The following is a 21,436-nucleotide window of genomic DNA, read 5'->3' as shown; positions in this document are numbered from 1 at the left end:
TTACATCACGCTCAACTCCGTCTCTCCGCTTTGATTGGCCGGCCGCTTAGTGACGTCGCGGTGACGCTGAACGTCCCTCCCCCTTGAGGGAGGGATTGTTCGGCAGTCACAGCGACACTGCTGACCAGGTAAGTGCGTGTGACGCTGCCGTAGCGATAATGTTCGCAGCGGCAGCGATCACACGATATCGCATGGGCGATGGGGGGCGGTTCCTTACACGCTCGATATCGCTAGAAATTGATAGCGATATCGTAGTGTGTATAGCCCGCTTTAAAGTGTCTAGGGAAGCACGAAGGCCAAATACAGACCTGCCCTTATTCACAATGTCAGGGTTCCCTAGGACTCCCTGTGACGTTAACGAAAGAGGTCCGGTTCTCAGTGGTGTGCTGTGAACACCACTGCTTGTGCTTTAATTTTTGTGTCCCTCTTAGATTGTGCTGCCAGTCCATCTGTGGCTTTGTCATCTGCCCGGAGGACCTCATGAGATGTTAGAGCTGTTATTAGTTTTGCTGTAATCAACCCCCCATGTAATACAGTACAACTGTGTGTTTTATTTCTTACTGACTGAAAACCTTGTTGATAAAACTGAGAAAAGTAAAAGGTTTCTAACCTGTTTGCAGGTTCGTCGGCACTCTGCTGCAATTGCGAGTTCACAGCATCCAAGGCCAACCCAACCATCTGACTTTTTAGAGGCACCTGTTAAGGGAAATAGTGAAAATCAATGAATACAGTATATCACAAAAGTGAGTACACCCCTCACAAATATTTTATTATATCTTCATGCGACAACACTGAAGATATCACACTTTGATACAATGTAAAATAGTCAGTGTCCAACTTATATAACAGTGTAAATTTGGTGTGTCCTCTAAATAACTCAAAACAAAGACAATGCAAAAAGAAAGAAAAATCTGTACAACGGCAATTCACAAAAACTGTATAAATTTTACTACTATTTGTGACAATAACATGAAAAAACAGACACAGTCACAAGATTTTTTTTCCACCCTGACCATGGATTATAAAACCCGGGATATATCCTGGAAGCTCAAATGCAGCAAGGACTTTGATGGTGAATCACCAGCAGGTATTAGTAGTGAGCAGAGGGGAATTATTGACCTACAAAATAATGTTAAACGTCTTTTGCATAGACGAACGAAAGTCTGGTGGAACTAAGTGTTCCTCGAGGGATATATACAGAAGCAGATGGTCCCTCGAGGACATAGGATACAAGTCTTCCCTTCCTTCCCTGTAGAAAATACCACCTTTATTAAGAGATGGGAAAAAATCTGTTCCACCAGCTCCTTGAAATTTATGGAATTATTAGTGGGTCTTAATACAAAGCTGCTGGAGGAAATTGAGAAAGAATTGGACGCAGCTTATCTTAAACTGAAGGTGATATCCTCTGATGAGGAAATTGCATCTTTTGACCTGTTGATGGTGAATGATTCTGAGGAGTGAGAACAACAGATCAGGGAAACACATTCCAAGAAAAATATACGTGATATGACGGACTATCAGCAACTAAGAGTGTACAAATGGCGAAGACGTGCGCCACGGATTCCCGTAGTAGTTCAGTGTCGGTCTCGTCTCTTCCATCTTCAGGTGAAACCTCTGATCAATCTCTCTCCCACATGACTACGCGACTGGGAACTAAAAGAAAGGGTGAACTTAAACAGGCTGGGAATAACAGTACGAAGCCTCCAGCAGTGGGTAAACTAGCTGGAATCCCTAAGGTAATTACCCTGTCCAACCATAACTTTTCTGGTATGGATGTTAATGTTTTCTCCCGGGGGCTCACCTTTTCTCCCAGCTCACGTTTCAACCTTTTCATAGCAGTGAAGGACCTACATATTTTTGCCCGTGCACTTATAATGAAGAAGTAGTTCCACTACGAGGAATTATAGAAGGCATTTCTAACAGGGGCCGAACAGACAGCTCTACAAATTCTAGAGGAACAATCTGTGGAACATGCTTCAAGTGCACTGGGTGCACTTAAAGTGCACTACCTCCACAATTACGTATCAAATCTAAGAAATGCCCCCCTTTGTCGGTCTGTCCAAATGTTGACCTGTTTGTGCAGTTGGTGTCTGAGGAATTTTCTAAGTTCCCAAGGAACATCTATAGAGATAATTTAACTAATAAGGAGAGAAACTGTATAAACCGGATCAAGAAATTGGATGACATCGTAAGAAAGCTGGCCGACAAGGGTGGAAATATTGTGGTTTGGCTCTATACACTATGAGAAGGAGGCGAATAAACAATTGAGGGAGAGAGATTGTTACCAGTGACTCACTGTAACTCATTGTCACCAGTGAGTCATAGGAAAGTTCCGAAGAGATGAAACGATCGTTAAGGGGGATCTTGGGTTGCTTATGTAAGACTTATATTTATGCTTTGGTTCATCACTGCTCTGTATGACCTGTTTGACACAATGTTGATTTGATCCTTGTACCTGCTTGATAAGTATTGCTTTGATCACACCAGTGTCTATGGCTTAATGTTATGCGGCTTGTCTAGTAACACACTGGTGTAATCTAACTCCTGCAACAAGATTAAATCTTGCTCTGTTAACCCTTAATATACCTGCTTGAGAAGTATTGCTCTAAACACATCAGTGTTCATGATGTTATGTGGCCTGCCTGGTAATATGCTGATGTGATATTATTCCTGTTAATCATATGGCAGATTGCACGTTGCTCTGTTAACTCTTAACATATAGTAGATACATAGGTATATTGGGCATTTGTTTACAGCAATTCATGTGACAACGTGTTAATAGAGAATTTTTTTCTGATGCAGTTTTTATGGCTCGCCTTAGAGACAATAACTCTGCATAGATTCATTGGAATAAGCAGATTATTTCCACCCCTAAACAAAACTATTCAACCCCTCATTCATCTCATGTATCTTTGGTCTCTCAAATTGTTTATTCTTTTTTAGCTGTATGCTAATGCACTAGCACTTTCCTATAGATCACAAATTATAAATTATAGTTGACCTTGATGCGGGCGGATTAGGGGTTGAATACTTTTGCAAGAGACCAACTTCACAAAAACATATGTACAAAAAATTTGTTCAAAAAAATTGTGTGATGAACCTGTGAATTTATCATGTACAATATTTAAAAAAAAGAAAAATTAACACTTGTTGAACCCAGGATATTTTTATATCATTATCCATCTTTTTAATATTTTTCTTGTGTGTTTGTCTAAATAAAATAATAAAGAATTTAATGTTTTATGAGATTTTGGGTCATTTGAATTATTCGGAATGTCTGGGAAGGAAAGGGGCTTCATCATGGACTTAAGAGTTCGCTCTGACCCACATTTTTTTCTTTTTTGTGGGGTCCCTCCACCTACAGCTCCAGGGTACTGCAATGGGGGCGGCATTTGCGCCCTCATATGCCAATTTATTCCTGGGGCTGTGGGAGAGGGACTTCCTCCTGTCAGATTCTGTGTCATCGATGGATCGTGTCCCGTCTTGGACGCGGTACATCGATGACATTTTTTTATCTGGCAGGGGAGTGTTAAGGAATTAGATTTATTTTTTCCAGAGTTTGAACAAGAATGATATTACTCTACATCTAACTTACAAGTTCCATGAGGAATCCCTGGAATCCCTTGACGTGTTTGTAACACGTGACGACAATGGATTACTACAAACAGATTTATACCGGAAATCCACCTCGGTAAATTCTGTACTCCACGCCACATCTGCTCACCCTGCTCATTTTGAGTGAGCCATTCCGGTAGGAAAATTTTTACGCATTTGGCGTAAATGTTAATCAGAGTCAGATTTTGAATTGAGGGCCCGTGAATTGAACATGATTTAAAGCTTGTGGTTATAGTAACCGTTAAATTAAGAGAACCTATAACAGGGCAAGGAATGGCTCACGGGTTGACCTTTTGTTTGGAGGTAAAATTAAAATATCTGAAAATACTGTTAGAATGATCACACAGTATCATTCACATTGGAGCAGGATGACAGAGGTGATGTAAAAATACTGGTCTATTTTGACCATTGATCCAATTTTACAGGTTCATCTTTGGTTCATCTTTGAGCCAAATTTGGGAATTTTGGAAATGCTAAGCTGGGCTTTGGCTACCCTTTGCAGCACATGGAACACGTGCTGAAGATGCTCTTCCGAAGTGTCGCTGAAGATAGCGATGTCATCCAAATAGGCCTGGGCATACCCCTGATATCCCTCCAGTAAATGGTCTACCATCCTCTAGAAGGTAGCCGGGGTGTTCTTCCTCCTAAAAGGCATGCTGGTCAACTCAAATAGGCCAAAAAAGATAATGAAGGCCAATTTCTCGAGCCTCTTTTGTGAGTGGGATCTGCCAGTATCCCTTGCTTAAATGGGGGTAGATATAAACCGAGATCCACTTAACTTATCTAGTAGTTCATCCACCAGGGGCATGGGGTAGACCTCTGTAATCGTGACCTCATTGAGCCGTCTATAGTCCCCACAGAAACGAGTACGCGTATCCTTTCTTGGCACCAACACAACACTGGCAGCCCATGGGCTATGGGAGGGAACTATGACTCCCATATTTAACATGTCATCCACCTCGGCCTTCATCATTGCCAGCACAGGAGGGGTCACCCGGTGGGCGGGTTGTCTTAGCAGAGTGGCTACCCCTGTGTTGACATGATGTTGGACCAGGGGGGTTCTACCAGGCTGACTCGTAAACAGGGATTCATATGTCCCAAGAATGTCTGATATCTGTTGCTTCTGTGAGGGACAAAGCTGTTCCCCCAGTGATACATCTTTTACCCCCATTTCCCTTTTGGAGTCCATTAATAGATCTGGGATCTGGTCCAACTCTGGGTCATTTAACTCTGGACAATAAACTGCTAAATTGGTGACCTCTCATTCCTCATAGCCTTTTAGCCTGTTGATGTGGAAGGTACGCTCACAAACACCTGCTCGATCCAGGGCCACAGTGTAGTCATTATTGTCACATTTCTTGGTAATGGTGAATGGACCCACCCCACATGGTTTGCAGCTTGTTTTTCCATACCGGTACTAGTACTAGGACCTTCTGTCCACAGGCAAATTCTCGGGGTCAGGCAGTACTGTCGTAACATTGTTTTTGCCTTTCCTGAGCCACGTCTAAATTCCTGTGAGCTAATGCCATGAGGTGCCTCATCCTTTCCCTAAACTTTTGAACATAGTCATGAATGGGAACCTCTTCTGTGAGGAAGGTGTCCTCCCAACTCTCTCGTACTAGCTCTAGGGGCCCTCGTACCTTTTAGCTGTACAGCAATTCGAAAGGGGGGAAACCCAGTGGAATCCTGCGGCACCTCTTTGGGAGAAAAACCTGCAGCAGCTCCTTTTTTCTTACTGTGTCCCCCCCCTTGGACTCAACATAACGGCTAATGAGCTGCTTAAGCGTTCCATTGAAGCGCTCACACAATCCAATTGTTTCAGGATGGTAGGGGGTGGTGCACATGGGGCGGACTCCATGTTTCTCACACAGGGTCTGAATCAGTTCACTCTAGAACTGTGCCCCCTGGTCAGTCAAAACTTCCTGTGGAAACCCTTCCCGGCTAAAGATCTCCAGTAGGGCTTGAGCCACGTGCTCTGCATCTATGGGAGGATAATGCAACGGCTTCTGGGTAGCGGGTGGCAAAGTCTACAAGGGTGAGGATGAATCTTTTTCCACTGCGGCTGGGGATGGCTAAGGGGCCTACTACATCAATGGCAACTCTCTGGAACAGTTCTATCAAGGGCATGGGTTGGAGTGGGGCACGACATGGGGCTCCCCCCATACGTTGACACACTGGGCAAGAGGCTCTGTATTTTTGCACCTCTTGAATGACCTTTGGCCAGAAAAAAAAAAACTGTGCAACAGGTCTTTTTGGCCCCCATGTGCCCAGCCGCAGGAACATCATGAGCTAACCGCAATAGTTGGAGTCGGTATTGTTGGGATACCACAAGCTGATTTACACGGGTCCAGGGTTTTTCTGGGCAGGATGCAGGCTTTTCCCGATAAAAGGCCTTTTTCCCATCTATATACCTCCCCTTGATTTCCTCCCCAAGGTTGGGCGGCCGAACAACGGATAAGCTTTAGGGTGGGGTCTGTCAGTTGGGCTTCCCTGAATTTCTTACGATCTATCTCCCCCCATTCAATGGCCACAGTTGGGTTGGATGTACTCACATTCATAGGTTTTGATGAGGAGGCTGAAGAGTGAGGAAGAGGGTTCTCCTCGGATGGTTTGGTAGAACGACCTACACCAGGATGGTGATTGGCTAGGCTGCGGATGATGGCGGTGACAAACTGGCTGGATAGTCCTTGTCCTAGGTAATTTCCCAAAATAACATGGGTGGGGAGGCCGTCCATGAGCCCCACTTCAACCTCTCCTTGGTCAGTTCTCCAGTCCAACTGCACTCGTGCCAGAGGCATGTTCGAGCGTTGGCCCCCAGCAAGAGAAATGGTCACTTGGCGGCCAGGTAAATGATGTTCTGTGGGAATATCTGGGCTGACCAGGGTGATGGAAGATCCAGAGTCTCGAAGTCCCTGAGCCTGTGTATCACCGACCTTGACCGTCTGGATGTGGCGATGGAAGTTGGCTGGTGCACAGTATTGTGGGAGTGACGTATATGGGGTATTCGGAAAAACATGGCGACCTACATGGAGGTAGTTGCTAATAACGCATGCATATAAGTATATTGAAATTAATGCACATGTGGTCTCACATGGTGGTTGAAGTGGGCATTTCCATGACTACACAGCATTCTTTTGAGAATCCCAGCTGAGGAGAGAAGGTAATTATGCAAGTGACTTGATTGTATTTTTTATAAGTTGAACCCGGTCTGAGACTCACAGTCTGAGTCATCGCCTTAGTTTAGGGGGTGGGTCTTGATGCCTCACTCTTAGCCCTGTATCTAGTAAGCAGGGCTGTGAAGTCATTAGACCAAATCTGCGACTCCGACTCTTCAATTTCCCTTGCACCGACTCAGACTCCCACATATATTGCTTTCATTTAAGTGAAAAATTTATTGTATTACAATGTGAACATCAGACATTTAATCCTTTTTATGATACAATAGTTAAGATGATATTTAGATCATTAAATATATTTATTGGAATACAAATTTAGAACACAAAAAACTAATAAATTGTAAATATGTAATACAATATGAAATATATATACCGTATTTTTCGCTTTATAAGACGCACTTTTGTTCCCCCAAATTATGGGGGAAAGTAGGGGGTGCGTCTTATAAGCCGAATATCCGGGGGGGGAGTATAATAATATATATATATATATATATATATATACATACATATATATACATACATACATACATACATACATACATACATACATACATACATACATACATACATACATACATATATATACACTGCAGGGTCCAAGGGAGGTGGGGGCAGCTCTGGTGCGCAGTGAACGCTGCGGGCAGGGGTGTTAGATCTCCTGCTCCCGCTCATAAATATGCACAGCCACTGTCCATCTCCGTGGTGCTGAAACTGCACCTCAGTGACGGGGCTGGGGGAGCGGTGCATATTATATGTCCCTGCGCCCCCCTGTGATCGCACATGCCCCCCCTGTGTTAGATATGGCCCCCATGCTGCTGCTCATTCTAAAATAAAAAAGCTTTACTTACCCCCTCCAGCGTTTCTCCCCGGTGTCCCTGCTTCCACTGTGATCAGGCACGGATTGATGATCTCACTCTGCTGTACCGATCACATGACCGGTACCAAGAACCAGGAAGTGGAGGAAGAGAAGCACGGAGGGAAACAGGAGGGAGATCAGCGCTGGAGGAGGTAAGGAAAGAGTGCTTTATTTTACTATGGGCAGCAGCATGGGGGCGATATCTAACACAGGGGGACTTGTGTGATCTATAGGGGCTATGGGCAGCACCATGGGGGCGATATCCAACACAGGGGGACTTGTGCGATCTATAGGGGCCATGGGCAGCACCATGGGGGCGATATCTAACACAGGGGAACGTGTGCAATCCATAGGGGGCCATAGGCAGCACAGGGGAACGTATGCAATCCATAGGGGGCCATAGGCAGCACAGGGGAACGTATGCAATCCATAGGGGGCCATAGGCAGCACAGTGGAACGTATGCAATCCATAGGGGGCCATAGGCAGCACAGGGGAACGTATGCAATCCATAGGGGGCCATAGGCAGCACAGGGGAACGTATGCAATCCATAGGGGGCCATAGGCAGCACAGTGGAACGTATGCAATCCATAGGGGGCCATAGGCAGCACAGGGGAACGTATGCAATCCATAGGGGGCCATAGGCAGCACAGGGGAACGTATGCAATCCATAGGGGGCCATAGGCAGCACAGGGGAACGTATGCAATCCATAGGGGGCCATAGGCAGCACAGGGGAACGTATGCAATCCATAGGGGGCCATAGGCAGCACAGGGGAACGTGTGCCATCACGAGGGGGCTATATTCAATATAAGGGGGCCATATCCAGATTAAGGGGGCTAATTTTAGGATTGGGGGCTATGAGGGACATATACCCTATATGATTTGTTAGATGGACACTGGCATTATAAGATGGACCCCGTTTAACATTTAAAAAAAAAAATTCTCTTTTCCTTCACCAAATTTGGGGATGCGTCTTATAATCAGGTGCGTCTTATAAAGCGAAAAATACGGTATATATTTACAGTGCCTATAAGTAGTATTCAACCCCCTGCAGATTTAGCAGGTTTGATAAGATGCAAATAAGTTAGAGCCTGCAAACTTCAAACAAGAGCAGGATTTATTAATAGATGCATAAATCTTACAAACCAACAAGTTATGTTGCTCAGTTAAATTTTAATAAATTTTCAACATAAAAGTGTGGGTCAATTATTATTCAACCCCTAGGTTTAATATTTTGTGGAATAACCCTTGTTTGCAATTACAGCTGATAATTGTCTTTTATAAGACCTGATCAGGCCGGCACAGGTCTCTGGAGTTATCTTGGCCCACTCCTCCATGCAGATCTTCTTCAAGTTATCTAGGTTCTTTGGGTGTCTCATGTGGACTTTAATCTTGAGCTCCTTCCACACGTTTTCAATTGGGTTAAGGTCAGGAGACTGACTAGGCCACTGCAACACCTTGATTTTTTCCCTCTTGAACCAGGCCTTGGTTTTCTTGGTTGTGTGCTTTGGGTCGTTGTCTTGTTGGAAGATGAAATGACGACCCATCTTAAGATCCTTGATGGAGGAGCGGAGGTTCTTGGCCAAAATCTCAAGGTAGGCCGTGCTATCCATCTTCCCATGGATGCGGACCAGATGGCCAGGCCCCTTGGCTGAGAAACAGCCCCACAGCATGATGCTGCCACCACCATGCTTGACTGTAGGGATGGTATTCTTGGGGTCGTATGTAGTGCCATCCAGTCTCCAAACGTCACGTGTGTGGTTGACACCAAAGATCTCGATCTTGGTCTCATCAGACCAGAGAACCTTGAACCAGTCTGTCTGAGTCCTCCAAGTGATCATGAGCAAACTTTAGATGAGCCTTGACATGACGCTTTGAAAGTAAAGGTACCTTACGGGCTCGTCTGGAACGGAGACCATTGCGGTGGAGTACGTTACTTATGGTATTGACTGAAACCAATGTCCCCACTGCCATGAGATCTTCCCGGAGCTCCTTCCTTGTTGTACTTGGGTTAGCCTTGACTCTTCGGACAAGCCTGGCCTCGGCACGGGTGGAAACTTTCAAAGGCTGTCCAGGCCGTGGAAGGGTAACAGTAGTTCCATAAGCCTTCCACTTCCGGATGATGCTCCCAACAGTGGAGACAGGTAGGCCCAACTCCTTGGAAAGGGTTTTGTACCCCTTGCCAGCCTTGTGACCCTCCACGATCTTGTCTCTGATGGCCTTGGAATGCTCCTTTGTCTTTCCCATGTTGACCAAGTATGAGTGCTGTTCACAAGTTTGGGGAGGGTCTTAATTAGTCAGAAAAGGCTGGAAAAAGAGATAATTAATCCAAACATGTGAAGCTCATTGTTCTTTGTGCCTGAAATACTTCTTAATACTTTAGGGGAACCAAACAGAATTCTGGTGGTTTGAGGGGTTGAATAATAAATGACCCTCTGAATAAACTTTTCACAATTTAAAAAATAAATAAAAAAAGAAATAACATTCTTTTTTGCTGCAGTGCATTTCACACTTCCAGGCTGATCTACAGTCCAAATGTCACAATGCCAAGTTAATTCCGAATGTGTAAACCTGCTAAATCTGCAGGGGGTTGAATACTACTTGTAGGCACTGTATATATACATACATACACACAAGATATAAATGTAATCTACTGTATATTACATAGTGTATTACATTTACAATTTATTACAGTTTGTGTTCTAAAGTTGTATTCCAATAAATATATATTATGTTCTATCCACATATCTTGATTATTGTAGCATAAAAAATATTAAATGTCTGATGTTCACATACACATGTTCATGTACTGCAATAAATTTTTCACTTAACTATAAACAATATATGTAGGAGTCGGAGTCGTGGAGGAGGGAAATTGAGGAGTCGAAGTCGAAGGTTTGGCTTGCCGACTCAACAGCCATGCATAATAGCATTCTTTATATTACCAGAGAAACTAAATGTGTCCAAAACGGTGTCCACATAGCCCCAGTGTACCCTGTCAAACGCTTTTTCCGCATCTAGAGACAGGAATACATGGGGGGTACCACTGGACTCAAGAAAATCCATCAAATCAATCACTCTTCTAGTGCCATCTCTAGCCTGCCTCCCTGGGACAAATCCCACTTGGTCAGGGGAGACCAAGGCTGGCAAAACCGAGAGGAGTCTATTAGCCCAGGCTTTTGAGTATAACTTCACATCACAATTCAAGAGAGAGATATAGGTCTGAAGTTACCAGGAGAGGTTGGAGGCTTCCCCGGTTTAGGAATAGTAGTGATTGACGCAGCCAAGCTTTCAGATTGGATATCAGATGAGTCCCTCTATGGGGTGAACGTTCTAACCGAAAATGGAGCCAAAATGCGCAAACTGGCGGTAGTAAGAATTCGAAAAACCATCTGGTCCGGGGCCAGAAAGTCTCTTAGAGGAGTTGTTAACCCGAATTACTTCCTCCTCAGTAAGGGGGGCATTAAGAGCAGCCAGAGCCGTGGGGGAAAGTTTGTGCAAATTTAGTTTAGCAAGGAAAGAAGAAATTTCACCCTTTGTGGGCTGGTGTGTTTTAGGATGTGATTTGAGATTATATAGTTGGGAATAGTATTCTTTAAACTCACTAGCTATATGAGTAGGGTTTAAAACTTTGGACCAGTCTTGCTTAATCAAAAAGGGAATGGCCATCCGAGCCTCCCTTTTCTTCACACGACTTGCTAGAACCCTACCGGCTCTATCACCCAAGCTATAGAATTTGGATTTAAGCTTTATTTTTTTTTTTGTCATAGGAATACAGCATAAATGATCTCAGCTGATCTCTCAGACCTCTAATGGAGTCAAGGAAAATGTCAGAGGGGTGGGCCTTGTTTGCCCTTTCCAGGAGTTGGAGTTTAGACAAAATATCATTGAATGCTTTTAACCTGTTCCTTTTCTCCATTGCTGCAATTTTGATGAGAACACCTCTAGCAAAGGCCTTATGGGCCACCCAAGGAGTTTCATCCGAGACCATTTGATTATCATTAATGGCAAAAAAATTCTGTTAATTGCCGAGCGATTTCATCGCTGGTATATTGGATAGTGAGGATATGATCATTCAGTGTCCATTTGGAAGGAGACAGGGTAGGACCCTCGTTTGAAATTGTTAACATAACGGGCGCTTGGGTCTCACCACGTAATGGGGCCGATGTTGATCTCTTCACAATCCAACAGTAACGAATCATCTACTAAGATATAATCTATTCTAGAATAGGTATTAAACCTTAGGGAGTAAAAAGAATAGTCTATCTCCTGCATGAGCATATCGCCATATATCATGAAAACGAAACTCACGGATCAGGTGGCCCATCTCCTTTCTGGCCGTGGCTTGGTGGGAACAATCTAGAGATTTATACATAGGGACATTAAAGTCTCCGCATATCACCGAGGAACCCTTTGCCACTCCCCTAAGTCTCCAAAAATTTACGTATGAATTTTAATTGGCCCACATTGGGGGCGTACACTGACGCAATTGTGAATTGTACATTGCTTAGAAGACAGATCAAAATGACATATCTCCCCTCAATATCCCCCACCACCCTCTCAAGCTGAAAGGCTACATTGCTTTTAATGAGGATTCCCACACTCACCCTTTTGTGGACATTATTGGCAAAACACTGATGAGGATAATTAAGATTTTTCATTCTACCAATATCCTGGGCTAATAAATGTGATTCTTGAATGCACAAAACATCACGACTCGCCTTCCTTGCCTCCTTCCAGACCCATGACCTTTTATTCAGAGAATTTAATCCCTTTACATTTAGAGACAATACCTTTAAACCCATGGTATGTAAGGCCAAAAGTGACTGTGATAGCCGAGAATCTGCTTCATTTGGAGTAGTAACCCGGAAGAAAGAAAAGGTATAAAAAGACAAGACCTATAAACAAATAACATGACATAACAATTAAAGAAAAACTGAGAAACAGGTTGCTCCTCACACAACATGACGGCGCTACACAAGGACTGACAAGCAGTCAGAACAGTAAGAGCGTAAAAAAGACGCTCGTGGGGCAGGAACTGCAGGTGGGCTGGATGCGGCCACAAAATTTAGCAGCCAGCACCCTTTGCAGAAACAGAAAAAGTCCAGAAAAATGGAGATCACAACCTCAAAAGGCGAAAGTTATGGGAACTTCAAGGTTTAAACCATTCAGGGTAAATTCTCCTGTTTTGGGGTGAATCTTTATCCATGGTAGATGGCGGAGGAGGTGGAATATCCCAGTCCTCAAACACTTTCCCAAGTTGCGCAGTAGAGAAGCAAACCCGAGTATTACCATGTTTACTGACAATGAGCTTGATAGGGAAACCCCAACGATATATAATGCCTTTATCTCGTAGAATCTTTGTAAAAGGGGTGAATTCTCTCCTCCTCGCAAGCGTGCCAGCTGAGAGATCTGGGAACACCGAAAGGCGAGCAAATCTGTCTTGCAAGGAAGGTTTCTTTTATAATCCCAGCAGGAAGGCCTCCGTTGTTTTATAGAAGTGAATGCGGGCAATAATATCTCTGGGAATCGAAGGGTTAAGTCCTTGAGGCTCAGGGATTCTGTGGATCCAGTCCACTAAGATATCTCTCCCTTCTGCTTCAGGCACAACAGCTTGAATAAAGTCCTGTAACAGGGGGAACAAATCTTTATCATGTACTTCTTCTGGTATTCCTCTTATCCTAACATTGTTTCTCCTGGATCTATTCTCCAGGTCCAGCATTTTAGATGTTAACTTGCGGACTTCAGCGTTAAGCTCCTCATGCTCATCTTTCAGGGCATTGTGGGACCCTGTTAACTCCTCCATTTTGTTCTCCAAATGATCTGTGCGGTTCCCTATGGCGCCAACTTCCCCCTTCAGCTCTGCCAACATACTCTTTATATCATTTTGCATAGATTTCCTGAAAGCTGCAAAGAGGGATTTCATCTCCTACTTTGTGACAGGCTGGTGATCAGGGCTTACCGTTTCCACAGCGCCCACAGTCTCCATGGAGCTTCTTATTCTTGAGGTGGAGGAAGTAGCAGAGCATGCAGGCCATGCAGGCTTTGCAGCATGAGGGGAGGCAGCAGCCATCTTAGAAATCCTCTCCAGCCCGGAGCCTCTGGCAAAGTCGTCAGATACCTTTTTGGGGGAGCTCCAGAGCCCGGTGTTGGACCACCTCATCTGATCCCAGGGTGATACTAAGTGCCTGGAAGAAGATTCACCACTGAAGGAACCACCAATAAGATGTGTGAGCCGCTTCATCGCCTGATGTCGTCGGAGCTCCTGGATTATGTGACCAGCACCATGCTCCGCTAGGCAACGCCCCCACCATAGATTTATTTTGAATTGTGTATGTGTACCCTCAGTAACAACCTAGGATGCTTTTCACTCTATGATAGTCTGGTAAAAATGTGCTGAATCCCTTTGACAAATATGTCAGAGACAGGGAATATTTGGTATAGATATAAGTGACTCCTAGTCATAATAACTTATACAGTGTAAAATATATCTTTGTACCGTGTTAGCCAGTAGAGATAAAAAAAATTTGTTTAAAAGAACTATAAAAAATTTGTTTAAAAGAACTTACACTTACACTTATACAGTGTAATAATTCTGTGTGCTATTCATTGCTTTGTCACCTTTGAGGTTGCTCTTTTTCTTAAGTAATCCAAAGTGGTTGTTTTTTATATTTACAACCGTGTTACTTAAATTAATTTTCCCTACTTAGTGATGTTCTCATTGGTTTCACTTGAGAGCCTTGTCCTGTTGGAGTAGTATTTGGTACGCTAGGTACCTTTCATCGTTTGATACTGGGGGTTTTCCCAATTTATTTCTCATTTATTTTTCTCGTCATCGCATGTCCTATATGAGTAAGTATTTTGCACATCATCACTTTTTGCACTAATTGCTATTAGATGTGTTGGTTTTAGATTCAAAAATAAAAGTTATGTATTAAGACTTTTCCTCTTTAGCTGCTGGTTTAGTTATTTTTGGTTTTATATAAATATATTTTTGGATATAATGTTTTGGTCTTTTTTTTTACATTTTGCAAGTTTTCTTTTTTTACTTTTCTTTACTTTGTCCCTATATGGGACTTTCACTTTTCTTAGCCAGATTGTTGGTATAATGCATTGCCATGCAGCAGCAGCACCATAGCAATGCATTATACTGATGTCAGGGTGCAGATTGCCTGTCAGATCCTGCTGCTTGGTGGGTCTCACAAGCCACCGTATATGGCAGACCTAGAGCCATGTGACCTCCGGTTACCATGACAACCATGTCCTGTGTGATCATGACACAGGAGATCCGGGCTCTGTACCTCTGAAACCTCTATGTGCAGTGATTACTATTGATCACAGCAGATAGACGATCGCAAAGGGATCCTGGTGATGTCTCCTGGCAGAACTTCTGTTCTGGCCCGGAAACCCCATGATGGCAGCATGCAGGGGGGTTCGTAATCGTAATCTCCTGAATGCAGACTGTTGATAAACGTCAGTTCTGCACAAAGCCCAGCAGAAGCAGATGTTTATATACCATCAGCCGTCCTGAAGCGCTTAAAGAAGTTGTCCAGTTACCAAAACTGATTTTTTTTTTTTCTGATAAATCTTGCTAATATGTGCCCCTCAACACATCTATTATGTTTTTTCAGCAAAATTACCTTTTATTGTGCACTAGCAGCACATGCTCATTGCTGGCTCCAGCTCTGATGGGGTTAATCTCTCCTCTGACTTCCTGTGTTCAGTTCCTACAAGTCCCAGAATTCTTTGTGGCTCTAGGGCGGTGTCTGGCTTATCTAACACACCCATTGTGTCTAATACACCCACTCTGCTCCCACCCAAACCCTCCTCCCTGCCTCTTCCCTGTGGATGCACTGAGATCATCAATCACACAGAGACAGCAGCAGCTCTACTCTACACAGCCAGGGGAAGAAAGTGTGTGCGCGTATATACAGTGTGTGTGTGCGTATATACAGTGTGTGTATATACAGTGTGTGTATATACAGTGTGTGTGTGAGTGTGTATGTGTGTGTGTATGTCATACTCACCTGTCTGCCGGTGCCATGCCTGCTTCCAGCCCCTGTCCCGGTCCCGCCGCTTCGGCTGTGTGCAGTCTCCCCGGGGCACGCACGAAGCTTGCAGGACCTGGCCGTGGATCACCTGATGCAGTCACCTGACGCATCAGCTGATCGTAGTCTCGCCGGCTTTTTCGCGCCCGGCTATCAGCTGATCCTGCCGTCAGGGGACTTCATCAGCTGATTACCGGCCGCTCCTGCAGTGATGGGCCAGGATCAGACTCCGCTCCAGGAGCTGCCGGTAATCATCACAGACGTGAGTATTTATTTTTTTTTTTCTACTGATGCATCAGCTGCTTGTATAATCGGCTTTTATACAATCAGCTGATGTGTGATGGGATTCACGTAGTTTAACCTGACACATCATCTGATCGCTTTGCCTTCCAGCAAACCGATCAGATGATATTGGATCCGGATTGGACGGCGCGGGACCCTAACCCAGGATTACTGCGGAGGGGGGTTTATTTCAATAAAGATGGAGTCACTAATTGTGTTGTGTTTTATTTCTAATAAAAATATTTTTCTGTGTGTTGTGTTTTTTTTTTTTTTTTATCATTACTAGAAATTCATGGTGGCCATGTCTAATATTGGCGTGACACCATGAATTTCGGGCTTAGGGCTAGCTGATAATATACAGCTAGCCCTAACTCCATTATTACCCGGCTAGCCACCCGGCATCAGGGCAGCTGGAAGAGTTGGATACAGCGCCAGAAGATGGCGCTTCTATGAAAGCGCCATTTTCTGGGGTGGCTGCGGACTGCAATTCGCAGTGGGGGTGCCCAGAAAGCATGGGCACCCTTCACTGTGGATTCCAATCCCCAGCTGCCTAGTTGTACCCGGCTGGACACCAAAATTAGGCGAAGCTCACGTCATTTTTTGTCATTTTTCTGTACTGACCATGCCAGGAGAGAGCGAGGGAAAAGAGAGCGAGCGGGGGGGGGAGGAAAAGAGAGCGAGCGGGGGGGGAGGAAAAGAGAGCGAGCGGGGGGGGGAGGAAAAGAGAGCGAGCGGGAGGGGAGGAAAAGAGAGCGAGCGGGAGGGGAGGAAAAGAGCGAGCGGGGGGGGAGGAAAAGAGAGCGAGCGGGGGGGAGGAAGAGAGAGCGAGCGGGGGGGAGGAAAAGAGAGCGAGCGGGGGGGAGGAAAAGAGAGCGAGCAGGGGGGAGGAAAAGAGAGCGCAGGGGGGAGGAAAAGAGAGCGCAGGGGGGAGGAAAAGAGAGCGCAGGGGGGAGGAAAAGAGAGCGCAGGGGGGAGGAAAAGAGAGCGCAGGGGGGAGGAAAAGAGAGCGAGCAGGGGGGAGGAAAAGAGAGCGAGCAGGGGGGAGGAAAAGAGAGCGCAGGGGGGAGGAAAAGAGAGCGCAGGGGGGAGGAAAAGAGAGCGCAGGGGGGAGGAAAAGAGAGCGCAGGGGGGAGGAAAAGAGAGCGCAGGGGGGAGGAAAAGAGAGCGCAGGGGGGAGGAAAAGAGAGCGCAGGGGGGAGGAAAAGAGAGCGCAGGGGGGAGGAAAAGAGAGCGCAGGGGGAGGAAAAGAGAGCGCAGGGGGGAGGAAAAGAGAGCGCGGGGGGAGGAAAAGAGAGCGCGGGGGGAGGAAAAGAGAGCGCGGGGGGAGGAAAAGAGAGCGCGGGGGGAGGAAAAGAGAGCGCAGGGGGGAGGAAAAGAGAGCGCAGGGGGGAGGAAAAGAGAGCGCAGGGGGGAGGAAAAGAGAGCGCAGGGGGGAGGAAAAGAGAGCGCAGGGGGGAGGAAAAGAGAGCGCAGGGGGGAGGAAAAGAGAGCGCAGGGGGGAGGAAAAGAGAGCGCAGGGGGGAGGAAAAGAGAGCGCAGGGGGGAGGAAAAGAGAGCGCAGGGGGGAGGAAAAGAGAGCGCAGGGGGGAGGAAAAGAGAGCGCAGGGGGGAGGAAAAGAGAGCGCAGGGGGGAGGAAAAGAGAGCGCAGGGGGGAGGAAAAGAGAGCGCAGGGGGGAGGAAAAGAGAGCGCAGGGGGGAGGAAAAGAGAGCGCAGGGGGGAGGAAAAGAGAGCGCAGGGGGGAGGAAAAGAGAGCGCAGGGGGGAGGAAAAGAGAGCGCAGGGGGGAGGAAAAGAGAGCGCAGGGGGAGGAAGAGAGAGCGCAGGGGGAGGAAAAGAGAGCGCAGGGGGAGGAAAAGAGAGCGCAGGGGGAGGAAAAGAGAGCGCAGGGGGAGGAAAAGAGAGCGCAGGGGGAGGAAAAGAGAGCGCGGGGGGAGGAAAAGAGAGCGAGGGGGGAGGAAAAGAGAGCGAGGGGGAGGAAAAGAGAGCGAGGGGGGAGGAAAAGAGCGCAGGGGGGAGGAAAAGAGAGCGCAGGGGGGAGGAAAAGAGAGCGCAGGGGGGAGGAAAAGAGAGCGCAGGGGGGAGGAAAAGAGCGCAGGGGGGAAGAGAGCGAGGGAAAAGAGAGGGGAGAGGAGAGAGGGATAAGAGGGGGGCAGGGAAGAGGGGAGAGGGAGAAGAGTGGGGGGAGAGAAGAGAGTGGGGAAAGAAGAGGGGGGGGCAGAGGTGCTCTGTCACCAACTGTCTCCACTCTGTGACTTGTGGTGCAGGTGACAGAGTGCAGACAGTTGGTCCCATGCAGCAGGACAGATGGCAGAGCACAGCGGTGACATGCCTGTCAGTGTCTTGCTGCTGGGAGCAGCACACGATCACACTGCCCGACACCGGCCGCTCTCCTGACATCGCAGCAGAGCGGGCGGGTGGACAGTGTGATCACATACTTACGTGCATGGGGGGATTCAGCTGAAGACCCCCCCCTGTACTGCACACTGGCGCCCCGTGCTTCAGCCTCTCTGCAGGACGCTTCCGGCTCCACACTGACTTCCTCCGGATCCTCCCCTCGATACTGGGCTGTGATGTGCGGTAGTTACCGCCCACAGCCCTGTCACTCAATCTGAGTGGCGCCGGCATCCTGTGACGTACCCGTCTTGTTTGAGAGCCCGGAAATGCCGGGACGTCAGAGGATGCCGGCGGCCACAGCTCCAGGGGGTCATGTGACCGGCACTGAGCGTGCAGGATAGCGCCGCTCAGTGCCAGAACTGGAAACACAAGCCAATGGAGAAGACGACTAGAATGGTAAGTAGAGCTCATACAGAAAATAAAAAAAATGGGTGAACCACCCCTTTAATGCCCGGGCCATTTTTATGCAATTTTGAACAGTGTGACCTTGTCAGGTTATGACTCTGGAACACTTCAATGCATCCCGGTGATTCTGAGATTGTTTTTTGTGACATATTGCACTTCATAATAGTGCTAAAATTAGGATGATATTTTTTTTCGTTTATTTGCAAAAATATTGTACATTTGGCTAAAATTTTAAAAATTTCTCAGTTTTAAAATTTTAAAATTTTATTCCACAATTCTGAAAGATTTCACATAAAATAGTTAATAAATTACATTTCCCACATGTCTACTTTAAATCAGCAACATTTTTTTAAATATTTTTTTTCTTACGAAGTTATAAGGGTTCAAAGTTAATCAGCAATTTTCATTTTTCCAACAAAAAAGTACAAAATCATTTTTTTTGGAAAAAAACGGATTTTTTGTGTACTCACCGTAAAATCGTTTTGACTTAGCCATCATTGGGGGAAACAGGACCATGGGTGTTATGCTGCCTATCCATAAGAGGACACTAAGTAGATGCAAAAGCATAGCTCCTCCTCTGCAGTATACACCCCCTGGCCGGGCCAGGCAAGCTCAGTTTTACTACACAAGCAGTAGGAGAAAAAAAAAAAAACAGTAAAAACTTACCTCAACAGAGGAACATGAGAAAAAAAAAAAAAAAAAAAAAGAGTCATAACCAAATAAGGTACTGAGAGAACCAAGGCCCAACAGGGCAACAGGGTGGGTGCTGTGTCCCCCAATGATGGCTAAGAAAACGATTTTACGGTGAGTACACAAAATCCGTTTTTCTCTGACGCCTCATTGGGGGACACAGGACCATGGGACGTCCTAAAGCAGTCCGTGGGTGGGAAACATAAAAGAAGACAACACAACCCAAGGACTATAGGAACCAGTCCCGGACAGCCTGGAGCGCCTACTGAGAGAGGTGCTCTACTGCCGTTTGCAGAATTTTCCAACCCAGATTTGCCTCAGTTGAAGCCTGGGTATGGACTCTGTAATGCTTTGAAAACGTGTGTAGGCAAGGCCAGGTCACAGCCTTACACACCTGTTCCACTGAAGCCTGATGCCGAATGGCCCACGAAGCGCCAACCGTTCGCGTGGAATGAGCCCGCAGCCCACTAGGAATAGGCTTGAGTTGCAAGCGGTAGACTTCCTGGATCGCAGAGCGAATCCAGCGAGCCAGCGTCGCCTTTGAAGCTGCCTGTCCCTTCCTAGGCCTCTCAGGAATGACGAACAAAGAGTCCGTTTTCCTAAAGGGGGCTGTCCTGGATATGTAATATCTGAGAGCTCTGACGAGGTCTAACGAATGCAAAGACCTTTCCACCCTATGAACTGGGTGTGGACAAAAAGGAAGGCAGAACAATGTCCTCGTTCAAATGAAACGGGGTAAGAACCTTTGGAAGGAAATCCGGGAGGAGGTGCAGAACCACCTTGTCCTGGTGAAAGATCAGAAAAGGCTCGCGGCAAGAGAGTGCTGCCAGCTCCGAAACCCGTCTGATGGACATAATTGTCACTAAGAATGTTACATTCCAGGACAGAAGAGCAAGGGAGGAATCCTTGAGAGGTACAAAGGGAGACCTCTGGAGACCGTCCAGAACGAGGTTGAGGTCCCATGGTTCCAGCGGCCGTTTGTACGGGGGAACTAGATGGGAAACGCCCTGGAGGAAGGTCTTGACTTGCGGTTTTTGAGCCAGGTGGCATTGGTAGAAGATTGAGAGCGCTGAGACCTGACCTTTAAGGGAACTGAGAGCAAACCCCGCTTGCAAGCCAGACTGTAGAAAGTCGAGAATTCTGGGGATGGCCAGAGGCATAGGCTGGATGTTAGTTTCCCTGCACCATGATAGGAAGATTTTCAACGTACGGTGGTAAATGCGGGATGAAGCAGGCTTTCGGGCGCTGATCATGGTGGCAATAACCGCGGGGGAGAATCCCGCTCTTGTTAATATCCAGGTCTCAATGGCCATGCCGTCAGCTTCAGGGCTCTGGAGTTCTGATGGGAAATGGGCCCTTGGGTCAGCAAGTCTGGGATGTCTGTAAGGTGCCACGGTGCGTCTGTGAGCATTTGTACTAATTCGGCGTACCAGGCGCGCCTGGGCCAGTCCGGTTCTATCAGTATCACCGGGACTCCCTCTGCCTTGATCTTCCTGATTACCCGCGGCAGCAGGGGTAGAGGTGGAAATATGTAAGGCAGGCAGAAGTGGTGCCAGGAGCAGACTAGAGAATCCGCGCCAATGGACTGCGGGTTGCGTGACCTGGCTATGAACACTGGTACCTTTGCATTCAACCTTGAGGCCATTAGGTCCACGTCTGGTGTGCCCCAGCGAGTGCAGATGTGTAGAAACACATCTGGGTGGAGGGACCATTCTCTGGCAGCCAGGCCTTAGCGACTCAAAGTCTGCTGCCGAAGGAGTCATGAGGGGGGAAAACGTCGTGGCCGAGTCTCCCTAGTCCTGGACTGTTTTGGTCTAGGCTGCCATGACGAAGTGGGTTTCGGGGAGAGCTGAGAAGGTTGGTCCCTGCGTAGTCCGCGGCTGATGGCAAGAACAGCACGGGATGTCGACCAATCAAATGAGTTCCAAAAGGAGCGGAACGAGGACTGTGGACGTCTGGTGAAAGACG

At 46.6% G+C, this 21,436-nt stretch overlaps 1 protein-coding gene across 12 annotated transcripts in view; it reads right to left on the bottom strand.

Moving 5' to 3' along the window:
* The window catches only part of RECK (reversion inducing cysteine rich protein with kazal motifs), a 1,668,523-nt gene that overhangs the window by 1,526,696 nt on the left and 120,391 nt on the right, over positions 1–21,436 (bottom strand). For all 12 annotated transcript variants that reach the window (XR_012724346.1, XR_012724347.1, XM_075314993.1 and 9 more), the window contains exon 5: positions 611–696. Coding sequence is in view for 10 of the 12 variants with exons in the window: in XM_075314993.1 (XP_075171108.1) it covers positions 611–696 (86 nt within the window). In the remaining 2 variants the exon portion in view is untranslated. The remainder of the gene's footprint in view (positions 1–610; positions 697–21,436) is intronic.

Source organism: Anomaloglossus baeobatrachus, chromosome 6 (assembly GCF_048569485.1).
Source record: "Anomaloglossus baeobatrachus isolate aAnoBae1 chromosome 6, aAnoBae1.hap1, whole genome shotgun sequence".
Taxonomy (NCBI): domain Eukaryota; kingdom Metazoa; phylum Chordata; class Amphibia; order Anura; family Aromobatidae; genus Anomaloglossus; species Anomaloglossus baeobatrachus.
The sequence above is the reverse complement of the archived record's forward strand: the minus strand, read 5'-3'. Positions and strand labels throughout refer to the sequence as shown.